This window comes from Peromyscus leucopus, chromosome 19 (assembly GCF_004664715.2).
Source record: "Peromyscus leucopus breed LL Stock chromosome 19, UCI_PerLeu_2.1, whole genome shotgun sequence".
Classification (NCBI taxonomy): Eukaryota; Metazoa; Chordata; class Mammalia; order Rodentia; family Cricetidae; genus Peromyscus; species Peromyscus leucopus.
Genome location: NC_051079.1, coordinates 23,872,859 through 23,899,095, shown reverse-complemented (window position 1 = coordinate 23,899,095; position 26,237 = coordinate 23,872,859). Strand labels below are relative to the sequence as shown.

The 26,237-nt window shown below is 43.2% G+C and overlaps 1 protein-coding gene across 9 annotated transcripts; it reads left to right on the top strand.

Moving 5' to 3' along the window:
- The first annotated feature begins 215 nt into the window (after window positions 1-215).
- On the top strand, window positions 216-23,815 carry LOC114705118 (bromodomain-containing protein 8). 9 transcript variants are annotated; one of them, XM_037197057.1, is made up of 22 exons: window positions 216-340; window positions 1,353-1,449; window positions 6,793-6,862; window positions 8,250-8,299; window positions 8,483-8,605; window positions 9,935-10,015; window positions 10,129-10,193; window positions 12,229-12,365; window positions 12,832-13,050; window positions 13,475-13,619; window positions 14,892-15,101; window positions 15,493-15,773; window positions 16,082-16,534; window positions 16,800-16,893; window positions 17,093-17,139; window positions 17,901-18,115; window positions 18,510-18,602; window positions 18,969-19,037; window positions 19,721-19,898; window positions 20,715-20,819; window positions 21,245-21,289; window positions 23,413-23,815. In XM_037197057.1, the coding sequence occupies exons 1-22, from the start codon at window positions 322-324 to the stop codon at window positions 23,470-23,472; spliced, it is 2,856 nt and encodes a 951-aa protein (XP_037052952.1). In that variant the 5' UTR covers window positions 216-321; the 3' UTR covers window positions 23,473-23,815. The 9 variants fall into 9 exon arrangements, with proteins under 9 accessions (XP_037052952.1, XP_037052951.1, XP_037052957.1 ...); XM_037197056.1 differs by having other exon boundaries at window positions 10,117-10,193; XM_037197062.1 differs by lacking the exon at window positions 12,832-13,050.
- The last annotated feature ends 2,422 nt before the right edge of the window (window positions 23,816-26,237 follow it).

The window sequence follows — 26,237 nt, the reverse complement described above, 5'->3', positions numbered from 1 at the left end:
AAGGGGGCGGGGCCTGCCGGGAGTCCGTTTGCTTCTGGCTGACCTCTTCGCTTCTAATGTGGGTCCGGGTTACCAACTGTCAGGACTTCCTTAGCGGTTGGCTGTGGGCTTCGTCTCACTTAACTCTTTCTCTCCAGATCTAGACGTTTCTTCCCTGAGGCTTCGGCGGCTATCCCTTGTCCTTTGTTAGTTAAAAAAATAAATAAATTCCCTAAGGCGGACCCACCCCCATTACCCAGGAGGCACCGCGAACAGACGCTGGTACCGTATTTCCCAGAGTTCCCCGCACCCTTCGCTTGCGTTGAAGACGTCGAGGCCAACATGGCGACCGGGACCGGCAGTGAGTATCGGAGCCGCTTTTGCGTTCCAGGCCCGCGCAGAGTCGAGGCTGGGCATCCCGTTCCCGTCGTGCACGGTCGCAGTGCGAGGACCGGGTTGTCAGAGAGCGCCAGGTCTCCAGACCGCCGCCCTCCGTGGGGGGCTCTCAGGGCGGCTGCCTGGGGTTTGGCCAGGGGAGGGGTGGAACCGAGGCTGCAGAGACGCAGCCGTGGCCGCCTTTGTGTGCCGGGCGCAAACACCTCGGGTAAACAAAGGCAGCAGCGAGTGGCCCGCGGCTCAGTCGTTTTTCGAACCAGGCTGTGGCGAGCAGTCGGAACGAGCTCTGTTAACGGTGGGCGTTTCCTGCCACTGGGGGAAACGCGTTCCCTGACTCTCGGCCATTCTTTCCGTTTCACCGACGATCTGTCTGGTACCCGACAGTTGGGGGGGGGGGGCTGCGATGTAAACAACTTTATGCAAAGGAGGAGGTGGGCAGTGGGAGCCGGTGACCGCTGGGAATCCTGGGAAATAAGCTTGCGTTCAAATTGGAATAAAGTTATAAAACTGGGTCGTTAGGAAGAACTTTTTTTTTTTTTTTTTTTTTTTTTAACGTAATACTGCCAACGTTTGAGAGCGGAACTTAAAGCCATGGCATTTGAACAAATAAAGTGTTCTATAAATGAGTATTCAGAAAACAGTTGTGCTGGCTAGTAGTGAGATTTCGTTGGAATGGTGAAAAATCAAGATGTGGTGATAATAAATAATTAATGGTAGTAGTTCACATTGTTCGAACAAGATTGGGATTTATTTGTTTTGAGGTAGGATTTTACTGTGTGACTGACCCTGGCTGGTCTGAAACTCGCTATGCAGACCAGGCAAGCCTCACACTCACAGAAGTCTGCTCGCTTCTGTTTCCTGAGAACCAGGGTTAATACTCCACACTCAGCCTGGGATACTATTTTATATCAGACTTTTAGCTGTTCTGGGACTTAGAACTAGCTCGGTGATCGTTTCTAAGCCTTCTTTATTCCCAGAGCACAAGCTGCTGAGTACCGGCCCAACAGAGCCATGGTCCATCCGAGAGAAGTTGTGTTTAGCATCTTCTGTTATGAGGAGTGGAGATCAGAACTGGTAAGGAATCTAAGATGTCTGATTTCTTGGGCTGTATGACTATTTTTCTTTCTTTCTTTCTTTTTTTTTTTTGTTTTTTGTTTTTTGTTTTAGAGACAGGGTTTCTTTGTGTTGCCCTGGCTATCTTAGAACTCACACTGTAGACCAGGTTGGCCTGAACTCAGAGATTGCCTGCCTCTGCTTTTCCAGTGCTGGAATTAAAGGCGTGGACCATCAAGCTAGCTTTATATAGTAGTAAGCTTTACCAAAGTACAAATCACATAGCATCAAATAAGCCCCCTGAAAGCGAAAACTTTGACAGTTTTTTTTTCTATTTCCACAAAGTTGTGCAGCAATCCCTGCAATCTAATTTTAGAACTTTTAATTTTATCTTAGTCAGTTAACATAGCACTTTCAATGTTTATTCACATGTAATGTATATTAATACTTCTCTTCTAGTATTGGCCAGATAATAGTATGAATCATCCTTTCCATATCCATGGAGAATTGGTTCCAGGACATTTGAGGGTATAAAAATGGTGATGGCTCAATTCCTTTACATAAGATGCCTCATATTTGCATGTCACCAACACATATCCTTTTGAAGACTCCAATTTATCTCTAATACAGTGAAATTGTATGTTAATGGTTTAGGGCAGAGGTTCTTAACCAGTAGGTTATGACCATTGGCAAACTTCTATTTCTAAAAATATTTACATAATGGTTCATAACAGTAGCAACATTGTAGTAGTCACCACAGCCTGAGAGGAACTGTTTTAAAGGGTCTCAGCATTAGGAAGCTTGAGAGCCATTGATTTAGGGAATAAAGTCTGTACATGTTCAGTACAGACACATTTTTTTATTTGTTTTTAGAAGTGACTATAATGTCCAGTGTAGGCTGAGTAATTCCAAGAATGCACATCCCTTGGCTATGGACAGGCAGCTGCATATTCATTTCCTGATACTGGGTTTCCACCTTGGGATAGATGTGAATAAGTTCTTTGTGGATGGTGTCTTCAGTTCTCCTGAGTTTCCACCCAAGTAGTAGAGTCTCTGGGTCATATGGTAACTCCAGGTCTAACTTTTTGAGGAACTGCCAAATCATTTTCTTTAATATATTATTTTAAAAATTATGGAGGTTTATGTGTGTATTGGAGTGGGGATATGGGCACACGAGCGTAGGATCCCTTGAGAGATGGACAGAAGAGGACGTCAGATCCCCTGGAGTGGTAGAGTTCCGGGCAGTTGTGAGACATCTGACATAGGTTCCTACAACAGAATTGGGGTGCTAAGAGCCATCTCTTCATCACCGCCACAAATTTTGGAGAATAGAGGTGTTGGGGATGGAACTCGGGGCCTTGTGCATGCTGTCTGCCGTCTTCACCTTCGGCCATCAAACTAGAGTCACACTCTATAGACCAGGCTAGCCTCAAATTCAGAGATCCTCTTACCTCTGGCTTCTGAGTGCTGGGATTAAAGGAATGTGCTCCATGCCCAGTAAAAAAGTATAGCCCGGGCCTTCTGCTCCTTCTCCAGCATAGTCTACTGGCTCGTGTCATCACAACCTTATTCAAGCCTTATTATTAATTTTTTAAGCTAAGCTAACTTCAGGTGCCTCCCTATGTGGCCTGATCCTGCCTCTGCTCACCCCAACCCCACCCCCCAGTGCTGATTACAGGCATATACTATGAGGCCCAGCTTTTGTGTACGATCAAACCAAGGGCTCATGAATGCTAGGCCAGCGCTCTACCGGCTGAGCTGTATCCCCATCACCTTCAGTTTTTATCTGCTTCACAATATTTCCTGTCCTTGTAACCATACTAGTAAATATAAAGCCATATCTCATTATGGATTTTTTATATTTATTTGTGTGTTTGTATGGCTGCATGTGTATATAGGTGTGGAGATCAGAAGATAGCTTGCAGGATTTGTTTCTTTTATTCCACCTTGTGGATTCTGGGGATCAAACTCAGATCATCAGGTTTGGTAACAAGTGTCTTTACCAGTATGAGCTGTAAATGAACTGAGCCAACACATTCCACTTTTTTTTTTTTTTTTTTCCTTTAGACAAGGTTTCTCTGTAAAGCCCTGGCTGACTGTCCTGGAACTCTTTTAGATCAGGCTGGCCTCGAACTCACAGAGATCCTCCTACCTCTGCCTCTTGAGTGCTGGGAGTCACGCCCATACCCATTATTTTTTTTTTTTTTTAAAGAAAGGTTCTGTATATGTAGTCCAGGCTGGCCTAGAGATCTCAGTGATTCCCTTTTTCAGCCTTCTAGCCTGGAATTTCAAGTTTGAGCCACCATATCTAGTTCCTTATTGTGGTTTTGATAGGTATCTCTCTGATGAACTGTGCAGTAATGAGTATATTTGCATGTGGTTATATAGGCATTATATATTTGTGGGGAAATTTATGCTCAGTTTTTTGTCCATTTTTGTTTAGTTGATTTCTTTCTGTAATTGCATTATAATTCTTTTTTTTTTTTTTTGGTTTTTCGAGACAGGGTTTCTCTGTGTAGCTTTGCGCCTTTCCTGGAGCTCACTTGGTAGCCCAGGCTGGCCTCGAACTCACAGAGATCCGCCTGGCTCTGCCTCCCAAGTGCTGGGATTAAAGGCGTGTGCCACCAACGGCATTATAATTCTATAGCTCTAATCTGGAGGCTAATCCTTTGACAGTTTGCAACTATTTCTCCTACTTCGCATATTGTCTTTACACTTTTATAAGAAACAATTTGTAATCATTTATTTTTCATGTGTATGAGTTTTGCCTGTTTGTATATATCTAACATATGTGTATGCTAGAAAAGGATGTGAGATTCCCAGAATTGGAGTAACAGATGGTTTTGAGCCACCCAAGTAGGTGCTGAGGATTGAACCAAGGTCCTCTGGAAGAGTAGCCAATGATCTTAACTGCTGAACTATGTCTCCAACTGTCTTTACACTGTTTTGATTGGTATTGTTTACAACACAAAAGTTTTGGGAAAAATTTTCCAAGGCAGGACCTTTCTATATAGCCCTGGCTGTCTGGATCTCACTATATTGACCAGGCTGGCCTTGACCTCACCAAAATGTGCCTGCCTCTGCCTCTCTGGTAATAGGATTAAAGGTGTGAGTCACCAGGCTCAGCCAAAAGTCTTTAATTCTAATGATACCAGTTTAGTTTCTTCTGTTGCTTTGCTTGAGAATCGGCTGTGAAAATACTTATTTTGCTTTTTTGTTTGTTTGTTGGCCTTTACTATTAAATTTTTTTATTACCATTATTTTGTGTGTATCTGTGTTTTGCCTGCCTCCATGCATGTGTACCATATGCTTGCCTGGTGCTTTTGGAAGTCTTACTGAAATGTCTTTAGTTGGTTATAAAGATTTGTTTTTATTGTTAGCCTCTAAATCTCCATATAGCTCCAGATCATCTGATTTTGTCCTCAAGATGTGTGTGTGTGTGTGTGTGTGTGTGTGCGCGCGGTGCGGGGCGCGCGCGCGCAATAGCCCTGACTGTCTTGGAACTTTGTAGACCAGGCTGGCCTCAAACTCACAGAGATCCATCTGCCTACCTCTGCTTCTTGAGTGCTGGGATTAAAAGAATGCACCACTACCTCTGAGCTCAGCTAGATCATATTTTAATTACAGAAAGTTGTACATAGATTGGCTCCTGTCTTTTAATTCAGTGACTATAACTTGCCTTTGTTGATGTTGCTACTTTGATTACAGGTATGGTCTAGTGTTTAGTTTTTCCTCTGTCAGGAAGATAATGAAAGGTTTAGCATATTTACAGGGCCCGATTGATCGGAGATGCTCATAGGAGAGGTTTGCTTTGGTTAATTTTGGCATGGGGTTTTCCTTTGTAGCCCTGGCTGCCTGGTCAGCCATGTAGACCAATACCCAGCTGCTTTGGGGGAAGGGTGAGGTGGGGGCAACAACAGGGTCTTGTTATTTAGTTCTGGCTGGTCTGATACTCATTATGTAGCTCAGGCTAGCCTCAAATTTGTGATAGCCCTCCTGTCTCAGCCTCCTCCTATTTGTTAGAATTATAAGCATACATTGTATACTGTGAAAAATACTTCATAAAGTTTAAATGGCTGGTGTATGCTTTTAATCCCAGCACTCAAAATTCTGAGGCAAGTGGATCTCTGGGTTTGAGGCCAGCCTGGTCTACAAAGCAAGTTCTAGGACAGCCAGGGCTATTTCACAGAGAAACCCAGTCTTCAAAAATCAAACAAAAAGTTGTGAGCTTTTGGGGCTGGAGAGATGGCCCATCGGTTAAGAGCACTGGCTGCTCTTCCAGAGGACCCGGGTTCAATTCCCAGCACCCATATGGCGGCTCACAACTGTCTGTAATTCCATTTCCAGGGGATCTGACATCTTCACACCAATGCACATAAAATAAAGTTTAAAAAAATCTTTAAAAAAAAAAAAGTTGTGAGCTTTTAAGAGCAGGTTTTAAAAAACGGTTAAGTGTTAATAAAGGTATTTAAATACAGTTTCATAATGAGGGTTAGGAGAGAAAGTGGCTCAGAAGGGAAGTGAGAGCAGAGGTGTGGGCTTCTCCAAAGAGTCAAAAGGAAGGTATTCCAAATATGGGCACTGGTCAGGGGAGAGTGGCCACAGAGCTGATTTTAAGAATCTAAGTGGGCTGGAGAGATGGCTCAGTGTTTATGAGCACTAGCTGCTCTTCCAGAGGTCCTGAGTTCAATTCCCAGCAATTACATGGTGGCTCACAACCATCTATAATGGGATCTGATGCCCGTTTCTGGCATAAAGTTGATAGAGCACTCATATACATAAAATAAATAAATCTTTAAAAAAAAACAGAGTTAATCCAGGCTGGGGATATAGGCTGGTTATATAGTATTTGCCTACATACGTGAGACTCTGGATACATTTAAAGATTTTGTATTGCATTTTAATTTATTGTGCATGTATGTGTATGTAGGTGTGTGAATGCCACTGTGCATGATGTGGAGGTCAGAGAACAAATTGTAAAGCTGATATTTCTTCTTCTACTCTGTAGATTTGGGGAATGGAGTTCAGATCATCAGCCTTGCCAGCAAGTGCCTTTACCCATTGGGCTATTTCAAGAGCCCCTGAATTGCTTTTTACATAGTTGTGTCATTTTCCATTGTCAGGTATTCCAGACCTAGAGCTATTAACTCTGGAGCACTTAGCTGATGTGTGTGAGGGAACCTCTGTTTCATTCTCAGCACTGAAAAGCAAATAGTAAATGATAAAGGGAAGGTATTCTAAAATAGTTCTGTGGCAATTTTTTATTCTAATGTGATCTATAAACCCTAAACTTTGAATTCAGCGTACCTCTGCCACCCGTATTTTTCCTGTTTGGTATATAATAAGGCTTTTCTTATTCTGTAGGGTATCGGTTAGCAGAGCAATCAAGCCTTTTGCAGAACCTGGCCGGCCTCCAGACTGGTTTTCTCAAAAAGTAAGTTACCAATCAGATGCTTTTTTACACTCATTGGAAGATGAAATTTGTTATTTATCATGCTCTGCCTTTCATGAAGCAGGCAGTAACTAACAGTGTTAGAGGCTGGGTGTCGTGGTACATGCCTGTAATTTTAGCAGTTGGGAGATAGGCAAGAGTATATCAACATGTGTGAGACCAGCCTGGTTTACATGCTGAGTTTCACGCCAGCCAGGGCTACATAGCAAAACCCTGTCTCAGGAAAACCAAAAAATCATGGCTGGGGAGGTGGTTCAAGTATTGACTGTAGAAGCAGAGGCTGAAGTTTGATACTTAAATCTCCTTACATGCCAAGAAGGTGTGGCAGCCCACCAGTTATTAGAGTATTTGGAGGGCAAAGGCAGTAAGAATTCCTTGGGGCAAGCTGGCTTTCGAGATAGTTGAAACAAGATCTAGTTTCTTTGAGAGACCCTACTGCAAAGAATAAGGTAAAGACTGATTGAGTAAGACTCCCAGAGTTAATCTTGGGTATCCACATGCATGTGCTCACACATTTACATGCACCCACACATGTGTATGAGCATATGAACAGAGACACACCACACATTAAAAAAAAAAAAAAAAAGTAAGGGAATGGAAAGATGGTTCAGTGGTTAAGAGAACCTAACACTCTTACAGAGGGCTTGGGTTTGGTTCCCAGCACCTGTATCCGGTGTCTTACAAATACTTGTAACTCCAGGCTCTGGGCATTCAGTACCTTCTTTGGCCTCTGAGGGCTCATATATGAAGATATAAGTAAAAAATAAATTTTTAAGTAAAAATATTTTTAAAATTAAATATTTAGATATTTTAAGTTTAATGAAAATAAAATTTTAAATTTAATAAAAATAAGAAACTTAGCTGGCTGGTGGTGGTGCACGCCTTTAACCCCAGCACTTGGGTGATGGGAGGATCTCTGTGAGTTTGTGTTCAGCCTGTTCTTACAGAGTGAGTTCCAGGATAGCCAAAGTACACAAAAAAACCCTGTCTCAAAACAAAAAAATTTAAAATATTGGAAAATATTTGAAAAATTGAAAACAAAAGAAAACACCATTTTTCTTTTTCCCACTGTTTGCTAATCTGGTTATTTATGTATGCAAAAAATTATTACAAACTTTTTTCTGGTTTTTATTTAGTGGTGGTAGTAGTGGTGTGTGTATCTTACTGTGTATCCTTGGCAGTCCTAGAACTCACTATGTACACCAGGCTAGCCTTGAACTCAGATCCCTTGCTTCTGCCTCCTACCATGACCAGCTAAACCACACAATCTTGAATAGTTTTCTTCACTAGTCTTATTCTAATTGTTGAAAATTGGAAATCTTGTTTCTTTCCAAGCTTGCTTATCACATTTTCATTTTTTTTCCTATAGCATTGTGCTTCTCAGTATTCAGAGCTCTTAGAGACTACTGAGACTCCAAAGTGAGTATGAACCCAGGTACACCTCTGTTTAGTAGGAAAGTGTTCACTATGGAAATACATTTTAATTGGGTGAGAAAAGTATAGCAGATAGTACTTATGGTTCAATGGTAGAAAAAAAAGGCTCAAAGAATACAAATGTCCTCTTACTGAAACTGGGATTTATTGTTGTTTGATTTTCCACAGACGGAAACGGGGTGAAAAAGGAGAAGTGGTAGAAACTGTTGAAGATGTTATTGTTCGGAAATTGACTGCTGAGAGAGTTGAGGAACTAAAGAAGGTGATAAAGGAAACACAGGAGAGATACAGGTAGTTATCACATGACTTGGGGAGGGGGTAGTTCGGAAAGAAATCAAGAACTGACTTCTTTAAGTTTTTTTTTTTAATCTGCATTGTGGTTTTACCTGCATATATGTCTGCGTGAGGATGCCAGATCCCCTTGAACTGGAATTACAGACAGTTGTGAACTGTCATGTGAGTGTTGGGAATTGAACCCAGGTCCTCTGGAAGAGCAGCTAGTGATCTTAACCTCTGAGCCATCTCTCCAGCTCCCATAAAAGTTTTCAAATAGCAGCTTAGGAAATTTAATTAAGCCAGGCAGCGGTGGCGCATGACTCTAATCCCAGTCCTTGGGAGGCAGAGGAGGCGATCTCTGTTAGTTCGAGCCCAGCCTAGCCTAGTCTACAAAGTGAGTTTCCGGACAGCCAGAGCTACACAGAGAAACTTTGTCTCGGGAAAAAAAAGAAAAAGAAAAGAAAAAGAAACATAATTAAGGCTTGGTGTTGAATTCAGGAGGTTGAAATGGAAAGCTCACTTGAGACCACAAGTTCAGGCCAGCCTGGACCACTTAGCAAGGTTTTTGCTTATAAACAAGACAAGAGTCATGGAGATGGTTCAGTAGATAAAAGCACCTACTGTACAAGCCTGACAGCCTGGGTTTGAGCCCCTGACCTCATGTAAAAAGCTCTGGATGTGTTAGTTTATAGTAGATGGTGATTAGGCAACCCAGGGGCAGAGATGAAAGGGACCTGCTTGAGTCAAGGTGGAGGAGAGAGCCAGTCGTCCACATTTTCCCCTTGACCTCATGTGCCGTAGAATGTGTCCACCTGTACTTGTGACACACACACACACACACACACACACACACACACTCTCTCTCTCTCTCTCTCTCTCTCTCTCTCTCTCTCTCTCTCTCGTTAGTTTTTAAAAAACAGTATGGGGGCTGGAGAGATGGCTCAGAGGTTAAGAGCACTGGCTGTTCTTCCAGAGGTCCTGAGTTCAATTCCCAGCACCCACATGGTGGCTCACAACCATCTGTAGTTAGATCTGATGCCCTCTTCTGACCTGCAGACATACATGCAGGCAGATCACTGTATGTATACATAATGAATAAATAAATCTTTTAAAAAAAAAAACAGTATGGTAGCTTATGCTTGTAATCTCAATGCTTACCTCAGGAGACCAAGGCAGGAAAATTTCTATAAGTTTGAGGCCAGCCTGGGCTACAGAGGGAGACCCTGTCTCAAAAAAAAAAAAAAAAAAGAAAGAAAGAAAAAGAAAAAAAGAAAAAAAAGAAGCTTACAAACTAAAAAAAAAAATCATAAAGAGAACTGCAGTCTGTCTCTTTCTTTTTTATAGGCGGCTAAAAAGAGATGCAGAACTAATTCAAGCCGGACACATGGACAGCAGGCTGGATGAGCTTTGCAATGACATTGCAATGTAGGTTCCATCTGGGCTCTGTGCCGGTTGGCCAAAAGCGTTTTTGTGAAGAAGGCAGTGTGAACCATGGGGAAGAGCTAGAGCCTGCTAACATAACTCAGTTCCTTCTTTAGGAAAAAGAAATTGGAGGAGGAAGAGGCTGAAGTGAAAAGGAAGGCTACAGATGCTGCCTACCAGGGTAAGCCGCGCCTGGTGCCTCTGCTGTCCCTGGGTCATGCAGTGCTGTACACTGGTGACAGTTGGCTGGCTGGCCTGTGAGATGAGTGTGGTGACCGCTCCATTGTGGAAACGTAGCTGTTCACTATTCTGTAATATATCGTCTGCTAGTTTAAAGTGCTTGCAAAATTTATCATGTCTCTTTTTTCCTCCCAAAACATCCTTTTTTTGTTTTCTCTGCTAGGGATTGACCTGAGGGCCTTATACATGCCCCCTAAAGTTAGACCTCCAGGTGACATTAAGTAAACAGGCTTTTATCAAAAGGAATTCTACTGTACTGGTTGGCTTTGGAAATTACCAGAAACCTACACCTGTTAAGTTCTTTCATCCTTCATGTTTCCTATAACTGGTTTTGTCTTGTCCCATGATTGCCCAGTTGTAGACTCCAAATAAGCAAAATGTTTTAGGCTCCTGACTGATCTGCCCAAATTGTAGGGCAGTTAAAACTTTCCCTCACTCGGAGCTGGAGAGATGGCTCAGTGGTTAAGAGCACTGACTGTTCTTCTAGATGACCTGGGTTCAATTCCCAGCACCCATGTGACAACTCACAACTGTCTGTAAATCTACTTCCAGAGGCTCTGACACCTTCACACCACATGTACATAAAATAAAGAAATAAATAATTAAAAAAAAAACTTTCCCTCACTCTCTAAAGTTTCAGTATTTTTGAATTTATGGAGCAAACTCCAGTAAACAGGAGAAATGTAGAGATTTACTGTTAGCGTGTGCACAGAAGCCTCATAAAACAAGGCATCTGAGTAAAGGATGGAGCCCAGTCCTAAAACACTGACCTTGCATGGATGAGGCTTAGTCGGTAGCACCAACAAACAACTAAAAAGAAAAGAATAGTTCCTGTTTTCTTTTTTCTACCAGAATAAATCACCCATTAGTCTCCGAGAAGAAAGACTTAGAAAATGAGGTCTCTTTATAGTCTAGATCTCCAGTTTACTTGTAGGACTCATAAGCTTGATGATATGCTGAACATAGTATGGGTTTTATGTTGTTACTTTTTAAATTTTTTATTTTTTTATTTTTATTGGTTTGTTGGTGGGGGGCACAGGTGAGTGCCATGTATGTACAAATCAGAGGACAAGTTGTGGAAGTCCATTCTCTTCTCCCACTATGTGGGTCCCAGAAATTGAACTCAGTCTTGGTAGCATGAGCTTTTACTCACTGAATCATCTCATTGGCCTTAATTAAGGTTTTAGAACTCAGAGGCCAGCCGGGCGGTGGTGGCGCACGCCTTTAATCCCAGCACTCGGGAGGCAGAGGCAGGCGGATCTCTGTGAGTTCGAGGCCAGCCTGGGCTACCAAGTGAGCTCCAGGAAAGGCACAAAACTACACAGAGAAACCCTGTCTCAAAAAACAAAAAAAAAAAAGAACTCAGAGGCCAATAAAAAAAAGCCAAATATGGAGCTGGTTGTGGTGGTGTACATCTTTAATCCAGCATTTGGGAGGTTGGGGCAGGCAGATCTCTGCAAGCCAGTCCACCTTAGAGTGGGTTCCAGGCTAGCTAGTGCTACATTGTGAGACCCTGTCTCCAAAAGAGGGGGGGCGGGGAAGGAAAGCCAGATATAGTGGTGAATGCCTGTAATTCCAGAAATTGGGAAGTGGATCCAGGAAGGTCGGATCAAAAATTCATCTCAGTGAGCCTTGGGAGATGAGATGGGGTGGGGGGGAGAAAATTCAGTGTTTGTAACTGTAAGATAGACTACATGGTGTGAACCAGTGAGGTCTTTTCCTCTTTTTAAAAGCAGACTCTAAAGTTGCTGGAGAAGACATTGAGAAGTATGTAAACCATTTACTACAACAAGGACCTTTGAAATAGTTAAGTAGTTATTTTGTTTAATGTGAGAATTGCCATTAGTTTGAAAAATTAAGCTAAAGAAAGTAATAAAATTTCTAATCTAGACTCATAATGTTACTTTAGGATATACTAGTGGCTGGTTTCACTTATTTAGTCCTGAAGATTTGGTCTCTGTTTGCTTATGTTCTAGCTCGGCAAGCAGTCAAAACACCTCCTCGAAGGCTGCCCACTGTGATGGTCCGCTCACCTATAGATTCTGCCTCCCCAGGAGGTGATTATCCACTTGGAGACTTGACTCCAACCACTATGGAAGAGGCTACCTCTGGGGTAAGTCTATTGGCATTTATTGATGTTGCTTTGCAAAGGAACAATAAGCCAGCAGAGAGCTGATAATGGGAAACCACTTGTTGCCTAGAAGCAACTTCTCTTGATCTGAATGCTAAAGATTGTAAAGGTGGACCTAAAAGCATGGAGGATTTTACTTTTTGAGAGATAGGTAAAGGACTATGTGAATTATTTGTAAATGTATTTAGTCTTCTGAAATTTCTGCTTAAGAAAGAGACCATTTCTTTATAAATAAAGTAGTAATAGTGTTTTGAGGAGTTTGAAAATAAGGAGGTTGGATGGACTGATTGGGTTGTGGGTACAGTGAGTGGAAGAGAAAGAAGTATAGACGGTTTCTGGGTATTTCCATTCAGAACTAATAAAATAATAGACACACTAACCCATCCAGATTAGTAGGGAACCTTCCGTAGTTTGAGAAGTCAGATAAAGGTTCTCTGTTGTCTCTTAGGTAACCCCTGGGACTTTGCCGAGTACCCCAGTCACCTCGTTTCCTGGGATTCCTGACACCCTTCCTCCAGGCTCTGCACCCTTAGAAGCCCCCATGACCCCAGTAACAGATGATTCACCCCAGAAAAAGATGCTTGGACAGAAAGCAACTCCACCCCCCTCCCCTCTGCTGTCAGAGCTCTTGAAGAAGGGCAGCCTCCTGCCTACTAGCCCCAGACTGGTATGGAGACTTCTGTGGGTGTTTGAGAGCTGTGGTGATTTAGTACTTGGAAGGGAATGCCTGGGCCCTAAAATATGACCTGGGGAAAAACAAAAACACAAGCAAAACAAACAAACAAACAAAAAAAACCCAGCAATGTCCTAGTTAAAGGTTAACTCCTAAAAAATGCGCTTAGTTGGTCCTTGGATCCTAAGGTATCTGAATGATAATGATTGGTGGTTTTCTTCCCCCAGAGAACTCTTGTCACTTAAGTTCTGAACATTATAGTTTAGAGTTTCCCTTCTATCTTGAATGGTTTTTGTGGACACTGAGTTTTGGTTTGAAGAAATTTGTTTGAGCACTGGAGCGCATTTTTGTTTTTGTTTTTGGGAAGTGGTAGTGGAAGAGCTTGAGTATAGCCTTCACCTCTGTTCTTCCCTGGTAGGTCAATGAGAGTGAGATGTCTGTGGCTTCTGGCCATCTGAACAGCACAGGTGTGCTCCTGGAGGTAGGCGGGGTTCTTCCCATGATACATGGTGGGGAGATGCAGCCAACAACCAGTACTGTTGCAGCCTCCCCTGCTGCCTCAGGTAAGCTACTGCGCATGCTTTTCATGGCCATCATAGAGAGAATAGTTACCATATAGTTAAGGCCCAATTACAGTTGTTAGACTTTGCTTTGGAGCTAGTTTTTGTATTAAACAACATAGTGTTTGAGATATTGATCTGTTCCAAAATAAAATATTGATAGCTCTAATTGACTTCAGTATAGGTGATAATAAAAAGGAACAGTAAAGTTAATAATGAAGCTATTTCTCTGTGCCTTGCAAAATGTAAAGATTCCTGAGATCCCTGAGGTGAAATAAAGAGATATAGAACCAGAGATCTGGGCTTGAATCTCACGTCGCTCATACTATTGATTTTGTGACCTTGAATAGACAACTATTGAAACTTAGTTTTCTATTTTATTAATGGTGGCAAATATTAGTTTTTGCAACATTGTGAAAAGTTAGAGACCTTGGAGATTATAAAGTAGGGGAAAGGGATTGGGAACTAGAGACCTGGTTTGAATCTCAGATCCACCATACTGTTGGTTTTGTGACATTAGACAGGCAGCTTAACTATTGAGACTTGGTTTCCTGTTTTATAATGGTGACATATATACTTCAGGGATGTGTTAAGGATTAAATAACAGAAAATATGAAGCAAGAATACTAGTACCATATAAACATTAGAGATTGGGCAGAGTATGGTGGCGTATACCTTTAATCCCAGCACTTGGGAGGCAGAGGCAGGTGGATCTCTGTGAGTTCGAGGCCAGCCTGGTCTACAGAGCAAGTTCCAGGACAGCCAAAGCTACACAGAGAAACCCTGTCTCAAAGACCCAAAATAAACACCCCTAAAAGAAAACAACTGGCATTTGATTAAAGTTGAGTTTGGGTGGTATACAGTGTGCCAAACTTCAACAGAAGTGGCAAGGTTTCTTCTCCATTTTCTTTTTCTTCCTTTTTTTTTGTTTTCAAGACAGCTCAGGCTGTCCTGGGATTTTTGCTTTGTAGCCCTGGAACTCTCTTTTCTTCCTCAGCCTCTTGCCTGTCATACCAGTCATTTTATTTTATTGTTGGTGACTGCTCATTTTTCCTCCGAGAAAATGACTCCCCATTTTTAATGTATACAGTGTATAGTCTGGCACTTGGGTTCATTCCTAGCTTGGAGAAAAGTGAGGTTAAAGAAGGTAGGGTGTGGTTATGAGTTTATTCAACCAGGAGTTACTTTCATCCTTTGAAACTGTGAGTCCTAGAATGGCTATTGCTTCTTGTTCACGTGCTTTCTTTCCTCATTTTGTGTCCCTCTGTCTGTCAGGTGCTCCCACTCTTTCCCGGCTTTTAGAAGCTGGCCCTACACAGTTCAGCACTCCTCTTCCCTCCTTCACTGCTGTTGCCAGTGAGCCTCCAGTTAAACTCGGGCCTCCCCCTGGAGAGTCTGTGTCCCAGGCTACCATTGTCATGATGCCTGCGCTGCCAGCACCATCCTCTGCTCCGGCTGTCTCCACTCCTGACAGTGTAGCTCCAGGTTCGTCCCTGACCTGTGCCCTGAGCAGCCACAACACCCAACTTCAGTCAGAGCAGGGTGACCAAGAGCTCACCTCCCACATAGATGCTTCTCTGCTGTTCTCCATAGACGCCAGTCATCTTTATCCTTAGAAAAACAAGGATAGAAGTGGGTGTGTATTTTATGAGTTGGGTGGGGAAGGTTAAGTGTAGACACATAAGCAGGCTTGAGACTGTATTCTCATCTTCCTTTGTAAAAAAAAATGAGGGAGAAGAAAACATGGGCAGAAGTGAGTTTTTGACCTTACGTGTGTCTGACCATAAGTGTCTACAGCTCCGGGTGTGATCTCTGGGTGGTCATTTAATAGTGGATAAGCTTCTGAGTTGCTTTTTTTCTTCCTGTTGTTAATCAGTGAGTCAGCCCGAGAGCTGTGTTCCCCTGGAAGCTGTGGGGGATCCACATACTGTGACTGTTTCCATGGATAGCAGTGAAATCTCCATGATCATTAATTCTATCAAAGAAGAGTGTTTCCGGTCAGGAGTAGCAGAGGCGCCTGGTGGATCAAAGGCTCCAAGCATAGATGGGAAGGAAGATTTAGATTTGGCGGAGAAGATGGATATTGCTGTGTCTTACACAGGTGAAGAGTTGGACTTTGAAACAGTTGGAGATATTATTGCCATCATTGAAGACAAGGTAACTACTTAGCAAAATCCTGAAAAGTCTCCCTGTGTAGAACTACACAGACCACCCTCTTCTTCCTTTCTTGATTTTCTTAGTAAGAATGGTGACTCATTCTTTTGCCCATTTCCATCTTGGTAGTCTGATGTACTGCTAATTGTCCCTGCCGCCCCACTTGTTTGCTCAGCACAAGTGTTGTTTCTGCCAAACTTCGGTCAAGGTGGAGAGAGCTGCTTTAGACTTAGCATCTGATTCTGTCCTGGTGCGCTGAGGGACTCGGGGGCTCTTTCTGTGTTCTCAACAGTTTGTGTCTTGGGGGACAGGTTGATGATCACCCTGAAGTGCTGGATGTGGCAGCTGTAGAAGCAGCACTGTCATTCTGTGAAGAAAACGATGACCCTCAGTCCCTACCTGGCCCCTGGGAGCACCCTATCCAGCAGGAGCGGGACAAGCCAGTACCTCTTCCAGCACCAGAGATGACAGTCAAACAAGAGAGGCTCGACTTTGAGGAACCCGAAAACAAAGGAATCCATGAACTGGTAGACATCAGGGAGTCAGGTGTGGAGATTAAGGTGGAACCTGCAGAGCCAGAGCCAGGCATGTCAGGGGCGGAGATAGTAGCTGGAGTCGGTCCAGTCTCAAGTATGGAGCCACCAGAACTCAGGAGTCAAGACTTAGATGAAGAGCCTAGAAGTTCTGCAGCTGGAGAGATTGGTGAAACAGATGGTCCCGGTGGGAAAGGCGATGAGATGCCACTTTCAACTGTGAAGACAGAGGTAGTTAATATGACTGGGTTGGGAAGAGAGGAGGAGGGTATGACTTAGGCAACTTAGGCTCTTGAATTCCTGAGTCTTGGCACGTTGCACACACCCAAAGCCACAGGCTGCCAACTAGTATTATACTCACCCTATCCTGCCAAGCGATCATTAAAATACTAGATGATGTCTTCTATGGTCTTACAATCGTTGGAGAATAATATTGTGGGAGCTATAACAATTTCTTTCTTAGTAATTAGGATACTTACTCTTTTTTGATCTTCAGGCATCCCCTGAAAGCATGTTGTCTCCATCACATGGCTCAAATCCTATTGAAGATCCTTTAGAGGCAGAGACTCAACACAAGTTTGAAATGTCAGGTAAGTAGAGGATAGGAACTTTGAACTGTCTCTAACTTGAAGTCTCTTCCTTTGGCTTCTCAGGGTTTGTGGGTTGTGGGCAGGTAGAGGAGTAGGCCAGGACAGCATGGAAAGAAAGGAGAGCTTCAGGGAAGGCTCGTGGTCACAGGAAGGGGAAGCTAAGGCACAACTCTTCAGGGAGTCTTTCTCTCCTCTGCAGACCCATTGAAAGAAGAATCAGGGACTATTTTTGGAAGCCAGATAAAGGTATTTCAGACTTTTCTTTATTCTTCTTGCCATATGATTAGATTTTCCCACACTGCTATCTAGTAAATGAATTTTAGTAAATTCATCTTTATCTTTTTCGTAAAACTGGTAGGGAGTTGGATGAGTAAAAGCTGTAGTAGACAGTCTGGCCTAGTGGGAGTACTGTAGCAGCAGCGTGTGCTTCCCTAGGAGAGTTGTGAAGATCACGTAGTTTCTCTGTGGATAGTGCACAAAGAAGTTTAGTACATCCGGAATGACTGAGAGTGACTAGAGGTGCCAGGAAGAACGTGTGGGGAGTCAGGTTACCATTTAGACTATTGAAAGAGAATTATTGGGTTTTATCTTAGAGTCACTAAAGTAGTAGGAACAGATTTAAAGTAATGTGAGGTGAGCTTGCTCCATCAGCAAAGACATGAAATAAAATGATTCTCGATAACTTTGTACCCAGGGTCAGAGTTCCTCTCAAGAGCCAGGGGAAAGAAGGAACGCCTCTTAGCTTAGTCTTAAGTAAGTAGCTTTTTTATTTTTCCTTCCTTTAAAAAAGGTCCTGGGCTTTATTCTTTGTCCAGGCTCTAAATTACTTGACCTTACTTAGTCAGTTAAGTAGAGGGTAGTATAAGTGACAGAGGGCTCAGCAAAAAAAAGAAAACAAGTGTGAGGCCGTTTCTAGAGCTGATCTAACCCAAAACAGTATCTCATTCAATAATGCTTTACTAGGTAGCTCTGCTTGCATTTGTTGACTAATGCACACTCTATCTAAGGATGCTCCGGGTGAGGAGGAGGAAGAAGACGGAGTCAGTGAGGTAGCTAGCCTAGAAGAGCCTAAGGAAGAGGATCAAGGAGAAGGCTATTTGTCTGAGATGGATAATGAACCCCCTGTGAGCGAAAGTGATGATGGCTTTAGTATCCATAATGCCACACTGCAGTCACACACACTGGCAGACTCTATCCCAAGCAGCCCTGCCTCCTCACAGTTGTGAGTATCTGTGATTCCTTCTTTTTTCCATTTGAGACATGGTCTCATGTACCCCAGGCTGGTGTTCAGTTCATACTACATAGCTGAGGGTGATCTTGAACTCCTCATCCTATTGCTTGTGTCTCCCAAGTGCTAGGATTACAGGCCGATTATAGGTGTGAACAGCCATGCCTCCTCACTCCCCACAGTGTGTGGGTGTGGGTGTGGGTGGGTGGTTTTTGGTGTTTGGGGGCATTGAACTTTTGACTGCTAGGCAAGCATTCTACCATAGAGCCACATCCCTAGCCTTAATTTTACTTGTAATTTTCCCTCTCGCGGCTTGAACAAATAGTTGGAGAGAAATAGGACTTGGTTTTTCTCCTTATGCTTAGTAGCACTCCTGTGTCTATTTCAGCTCTGTGTGCAGTGAAGATCAAGAAGCAATTCAGGCTCAGAAAATATGGAAGAAAGCCATTATGCTTGTGTGGAGGGCTGCAGCAAATCACAGGTGAGCAGGCATTGCCAGCTCCTCGTTGTTGGCTTAAGAAATATTTGAGGAGCTGGAGAGATGGCTCAGAGGTTAAAAGCACCGACTGCTCTTCCAGAGGTCCTGAGTTCAATTCCCAGCAACCACATGGTGGCTCCCAACCATCTGAAATGAGATTGGTGCCCTCTTCTGGTCTGTGGGTGTACATGCACACAGAACACTGTATATATAATAAATAAATAAATCTTTAAAAAAAAGAAATATTTGAGTAAGCCATGAGATTATGTATGTTGGTGTTGGGTCTACATACCTTCTGTTGCATAGAGTGAATTCTCTCCTTTTGCTTCAGGAGAATAAGTCAATAACAAATGTATTCTTTTTGGACAGGTATGCCAATGTGTTCCTGCAACCTGTCACAGATGACATAGCACCGGGCTATCATAGCATCGTGCAGAGGTAAGCCGAGGTCCAGCCAACAGGCCTGACTTAGAGTTGGTGTAGACGTAAGTGAATTTTTGCATTAGGTAGTACATTTAAAGCAAGAGTGGGTTTTTTGTTTGTTTGTTTTGTTTTGTTTTGTTTTTCAAGACAGGGTTTCTCTGTGTAGTTTTGGTGCCTGTCCTGGATCTTGCTCTGTAGACCAGGCTGGCCTCCAGCTCACAGAGATCTGCCTGCCTCTGCCTCTGGGGTACTGGGATTAAAGGCGTGTGCCACCACTGCCCGGCAAGTGTTTTGTTTTGAGACAGGGTCTCATTATATATAGCCTTGGTTGGCCTGGAACTCTGTAAATCAAGCCAGCCTCAAAGTCACAGAGAGTGAGTAATCCCTGCCTCTGCCTCACACTAGATTGTTAAAGAATAGGATTAGTGTTAAACTGACCATTGCAGTGGCTAATTACCATTAATAGTCCAAAAGAATTAATACCTTTCGCTACTTTTCTTGATGCCTATTATACAGATTGGCTTTTTGGGGCAATTGAGTACATGCTTTGGGATAATGGGTTGGCATTTAAATCTTGGTGGCTGATACTGAAGGTATATGTGAACAGGACTATATAGTGATACTATATTCAGAAATCCAAATGAATCCTCCTCCTCCACAGCCAATTAGCCCTGTTTGTTTATTTATTTATTTTTTAGACCTATGGATTTGTCAACAATTAAGAAAAACATTGAAAATGGACTGATCCGCAGCACAGCCGAGTTTCAGCGTGACATCATGCTGATGTTTCAGAATGCTGTTATGTATAACAGCTCAGACCATGATGTGTATCACATGGCAGTAGAGATGCAAAGAGATGTCCTGGAACAGATCCAGGTACATTGAGGCTCATTTTTGTTTCAGTAGGGATGAAGTAAAGGGAAGAATTCATATTGATGACTTTTGTTTGTAATAGGCATCAGGAACACAGATAAGTAATTTTTTTTTCTTACTGAAGTTGTATAGGTTTTATTGGTTTGATGGAAGAAATATGGTAGAAATTCTGTCTTTCTTGGGCAAATTAATCCAGTTTTTGAAGGTTTTTGTTGCTGCTGCTATTTTGCTCTTGTTGCTAGGGATCTAAACCAGTACTTCCAGGGTCTGCACAGATACTGTACCACTGAGCTACATCCTGTCCCCACCACACCCAATTTATTCATGTTAGGAATGAAGCCCAGGGAGGGCTTCATGTGTGGCAGACAAGCACTGTTCCAGCTAAGCTATATCCCTAGCCCTATATCCCTGAAGTTTTAAAGTTAGTTTTTAAGGGGTTAATGTTATTTTTAGTTACATAGAATTCTGTGGCACATGCACCAAGAGTTTGTGATCCCTATTACCACAAGAAGTCCGCTTGAGTCTTACAGTTGTATCCCCACACACCTTTATGATGTTGGCCTTGGAGGACCAGTGTATCTTTGTTAAGTATGCCAAGTGACTTGAATTGCTGAAAGAAAGGTCTTTGGTTTATTTTATTTAAAAGCTACTTTTCACTTCTAAGTTATTTAGGAACAGTTAGAATTAAGCCTCTTAGTAAGCCAAAAAGTAGTGAATAGAAGATACTATATAAGTTATAGTCACAAAACCTGAAGTATGTTGGTCCTTTCCTACTAGATCGGATCTTTGTGGCCAAACTTTTTTTTCTTCTCCCTACAGCAATTCTTGGCCACACAGTTGATTATGCAAACATCTGAGTCTGGAATCAGTGCTAAAAGTCTTCGGGGGAGAGATTCTACCCGAAAACAAGATGCTTCAGAGAAGGTAAGGAGACAGAAATGAAGTCTAAAACACCCAGAGAACCTAAGTTACTCTGATAGTGCTAACAACCTTCTGCAAGCCGGTGGTATGCAAACAGATAGAACGGTGGTGACTGCTCCTGTCTAGCTGATGAAGAACTCTGCGGGACTGACATGAGAGAAAGTTTGAGCGCGGGAGTGAATTGTGAATCCTCTAGGAGAGTGCTGTCAGGGTGGGGGGAAGTAGCTCCCAGCGGCTGGTGACTTAACTTAGCTCCTGTTCTGGAGTCCTATGGCGGATGGCTGTGGGATCTTTCCTCTTGATCTCCAGTTTTACATTTTTGTCTTTGTGCTGTGTGTGTGGTGCTTTTGCCTCTGTCCTTAGGTTTGGGGTGCTTGTGGCTGAGAGTTTCTGTGGAACCTGATCAGTATTTGTTTGTCCTCTAACAGGACAGTGTCCCCATGGGCTCTCCTGCCTTCCTTCTCTCTCTCTTTGTAAGTATTGAATGGCTGCACGGGGTGATGTTGGCAGAAAGATTCTCAGCTCCTGCTGGGCCTGGGTGGCAGAGGGAAATCCAACATGCAGACTGTGGCAATGTCTTGAAATTCTGTTTATCCATTGAATAAGAAACTCCTTTCTTCTGCATTCTGGGCTCTTTGCATGTGTGTGTGTGTGTATGTGTGTGTGTCAGGGAGCGTGGGGGGCGGGGTGTCTGTCGCTGGGAAGGGACTGACTATAAGATGGCTGCACTGAAACCGGAAGTGTTCTTGGGGTAAAAGACTAGGATGCACCTGCTCCTCATTTCTCACTTCCACCTTTTACCAGTTCTTTAGTTACAAGTGGAAGATAGCTCAGGGCGGCAGCTGCTGCTGGCCTTTCAGCAGTGTCCTTGTGTTGGCAGATTTTTAACACACCCCTTCCGCTTCCTCCTACCTCAGCTGAGAGACTTGACACACAGACCCTCAGTAGAACTAAGCTCGAGATTCCAGTGGTCAAGGCACTTGCCGTGGAAGTCTGGCGACCTGAATTTGATCCCCAGACCCCAATGAAAGCGGAAGGAGAGCACTAACTCCACAGAGTTGACCTCTGCACTCCACATGTGCACCATGGCATATGTGCTCCTGCACACACGTCACATTCCTTAAAAATGGTTTTAAAGATCCCGGTAGCGGTGACCACTGGATACAATACCAGCTGGTGGGGTGACAGGTGAACATAGTAGATCTAGCCTAAAGGCTTTTATTTTTTTGCTCCATAAATTAAATGACTAACACTGTTCATGGTAGAGCAGTGAAGTAAGGGAAAGCATGCTGAAAACCCACATGGTCTTAAGATCATTGGACAGCCTTTGAGGGCCTTGTTGTTTTCATCTGTGGTAGAAGTACTAATGAGTTGAGTGCAGGAGGATCAGGGCGTGCCTAGGCTATGGCCTAGGACCCTGTCTCCAAAGAGAGCAGGAGGGAAGAGTATAGAGAGGTGCTCAGAAGTTAAGAACTCTGCCTGTTTGTGGAGAGGATCTGGGTTGAGTGTCCAGCAACCACATGGTGGCTCATACCTCCTCTAATTCCAGTTTCAAGGAATCCAAAGCCCTTTTCTGGCCTCCACAGGCACTGCACACTTGTGGTGCACGAATATACATGCAGGCAAAACATTCATACACACTAAATGAAAATAAGTCTTTTTCAAAAAGGAAGAAGAAAGAATGAGATTGAGATACCTGTCTAGCCTACCTCACAGGGATGTTGTGAGGATAAAAACTAAGTTATGAAACTAACTTTAAAACAAATTAAAATGTTACACAAATGCAAGGTGTTATTTCTATTCTTACTGTTGGCTATTGGCAACTTATGTTCTAAAAATTTTTTAATCCTTGCATATTAGAAATGCAGAAATGGTCCGGCCCAGCAAAAGTGTTCACTAGTTCATCTTGCCTATAGACCTGTACCACAAACAGAACACTGTGATCGCTATTCTTTGTTATTGGCCTGCAACAGTGACTCTCGATCCTCATTCAAGTGGCTGGCTATTGCAAGGCCAGTTAATAGGATCTTTTATCTATCGAAGACAGCAAAGTTTTGCACAAGAGGAAGGAGCTGGGCTGCAGGGAGAGAGCAGCAGATGGAAAGAAGCCTGATTGTCCTGATCTCATGGAGAACATCTGTCAGGAGGTGCTAGGGAACTAGTGCCAGGGTCAGTCTGCAGGAAAGGCCTTTCTTATAGGGACCAGCAACTGGACAGGTATGTTAGCCAAGAACCTCACTACCCGCTGCCCTTTCTGCCTCTCTCACCTCTCATTTTCACTACCTGTTCTTTACACACAATTGGGGGCTGGGTGGGATGACTGGTAGTCATTCTGTGGGACCCCAGGTGAATTTTGAAGACCTTTGTATTGACATGAGAAAGTACTCTCTTACAGTTCCACTCACAGTATCAGGTGTTCTTTTAGCTACTCTGTGGGAAAACAGAAAATCCTTTCCACTTCATCCCTGTGGTAGTCTCTGTAGATTCTCCCCCAGAAGTCAGATTCCCAGCGTTCCTGTTGTATGTCGTCTCTTAGTGTGTTACCAGCTCACTCATGTGCCTTCCTTCCTTCCTTCCTCCCTTCGGTGTTGTCTAGGATGGGGGAACCAGGGGACGCCGCTGTGCCATTGAAGCAGATATGAAGATGAAGAAGTGAAGCCTCAGAGTCCCTCTTTGAGCTGAACCTGAACTAGGAATAAACAAGATCTAGCGTGGGGCTTGTGGGCTCAGGTCCACACTTGATCTTAGTCAAACGGCTGAGAAGCAGTATGGGCCCAGAAGAGAAGGTGCCTGGGCCAGATGCCATGAGTTGAGAAAAATCTCTTTTCAGAGAGTTGGAGTAGCACAGTTGCCCGTTTTAGGGCAAAAATCATGGGTTGTGTTAATGCCCTAATGTGTAGCTAGCGGATTGTAGCCAATTTGTACTGTCTTGTGAAGTGTACAGACTTTTTTAAAAAATAAACCTGTGAAGCGTGTGTATATAACAAACAGAAGGAAAACTCTGGCCTTTGGTGTGTCCTTTGTGTTTGAAATGTGTTTTCTTCACCATGATAACTAATCATTGGGCTAAGATTGTTAGAGCTGAGACGTGGTCTTAGAAGCTGCCTGCTGCACCTGAGAAGAGGTGAGTAACCAAGTCTAAATTCATAATTAGTGTTTTTAAAAGAACTAATTGTGCAATAGGGCTGTTGGATTGGCTTTTCTTGAATATTTGGAAAATGTTAAGGTTTTCAGGATCTAGTTCTTGTAATTCCTTGGGGATTAGAGCATGGACAAAGGCAGCAGAGTGTGTCAGGAATGGGTTGTGCCGGGACTGTCTTTGCCTGTGTTATTGTTATTTCTATCGGTAGAACGCTTGTACAATAATTGTGTGTGTGTGTGTGTGTGTGTGTGTGTGAGAGAGAGAGAGAGAGAGAGAGAGAGAGAGAGAGAGAGAGAGAGAGAGAGAGAGAGAGACAAGGTTAGCCTAGAGCTCAAGATCCTCTAATTTCAACTTCCCCAGTAGCTTGGATTATCGGTGTGTGTGCCACACTGGGCTAAGAGTGCTTAAAACAACAACAGCAACAGCAACAAGTCATTACTAAGTTTATTTGTGTGAAGGTTAATCTCTGAGAGAAAGTGTAGGGCTGGGACTATATTTTGGTAGTATAACTGTACAGCTCTTGGCTAGTGTCCTTGGCAATCTCCGTGCTGGGGAAAAACAACATGGTGGCTCATACCAGTAATCCTAGCACTTGGGAAACTGAGGCAAGAGGATAGCTGGCAGCCTGAGGCCAGCCTGGACTGCAGAGGGGAGGGAGGCAGTCTCAAAACAGTGTACTGGTAGGTGGGGCTTGCATGACGGACGTCTCAGTAGGTTCAGGTACCTGCTGCCATGCCTGACCACCTGAGTTTGATCCCGGAAACCACATGGTGGGAGGAAAGAACTGACTCCTGTGACCTCCACACACACAGTGGCATGTGCATTCTTGTATGTATACATGGATGTGTGCACACAAATGTAATTAAAACTTTTTAAATGTGTTAAGACCATGTGACCTCAGTTCTATCCATACTAATTTCTGTTACTAAATAAAATATTCTTTCAGCAGTAAAATGAACTAGTATGAACCTTTTTAAAAATAAAATTAATAATAGGACATGCTTTAGTTCTTTATTCTTTCTTGAGGGAAAAGGTTTAAGAAGAATATACCTAAAGCTAGGCATGGTAGTGCACATCTTTAATCCCAGCATTCGTGAGGCAAGGGCAGATGGATCTCCTGTGAGTTCGAGGCCAGCCTGGTCTACATAGTGAGTTCCAGGCTAGCCAGGACTGCCTAGTTGAGACCCTGTCATTAAAAAAAAAAATAAGTAAAAAGGGTCAGGTCTTAGTGCCTAAAATAGGACTGTTTATAAAATTTGAGGGTTTGGGATGTAGCTTAGAGTGAATGGAGGAAGCCTTGGGTTTGATGCCTAGTCCTTCATACACCATCGTGACAGAAGTCTGTAATCCTGGACTCAGCAGGTAGATAAAGGTAAAGCCGATAACAGCTGGCTACTAGCAAAATTTAGACCACCCCAAGATACATAAGACCCTGTTCAAAAATGTAAAATTTGTTAAACTAAGGGAGAAGTTAGTCTTTGAAATGAAATCGAATTCAGTCAGTCCAGGAGTTAGAATATGAAATAAGTCTCAAAGCAGTCCACAAACTGACATGTGCTACAAACGAAGCCACTGGGAGTTGGAAAACTGCTAGTCACGGGTGTGCATGTCTTTAATCCCAGCACTCCAGAGGCAGAGGGAGGTGGATCTCTTGAGTCACAAGCCAGCCAGGGCTGCATGGTGAGACTCGGCCTCAATAAGTAAAATTTAAAAAGTTTTTAAGTTGAAAAAGTTTGTGAATAAAGTACATTAAAGGTAAATTTTCAGTTGGTAGAAAAGCTGATACATGAGCTTCCAAAGGTAGTAACTGTTGGGGGCAAGACTAAGGAGACATAATTAGGACTCAGGCTATTGGAGCAATAAAGTACAGACAGATGAAAGGAATTCCCCTCAATGGTGGAAAGCTAGGCATGGTGGGCAAGTTTGTAATTCCAGCCAGCACTTGTGAAGCTTAAGTAGAATTTTGAGTTTGATGATATAGCAAGACCCAAACAAACAAAACACCAACAACAACACGGGGTGGTGGTGGTGTGGAGAAGCAGAGAGCATGTACTGCCCTTTCTGACAGACTGAGTTCCTAGCACTCCACCAGGCAGCCCCCAACTGCCTCTAGCTCCCAGCACCCAAGGAGCCTTGTCACACAGGCGTATACACATTAACGGTAATTTTAAATTTTTTAAAACTCAAGGGAGCAACTTGAACAGAGAAAAGTTGAAACTTTAAAGGAATTAATGACAAAGCAGAAGACCAAGCAAGAACTCAAGAAAAAAAAATCTATT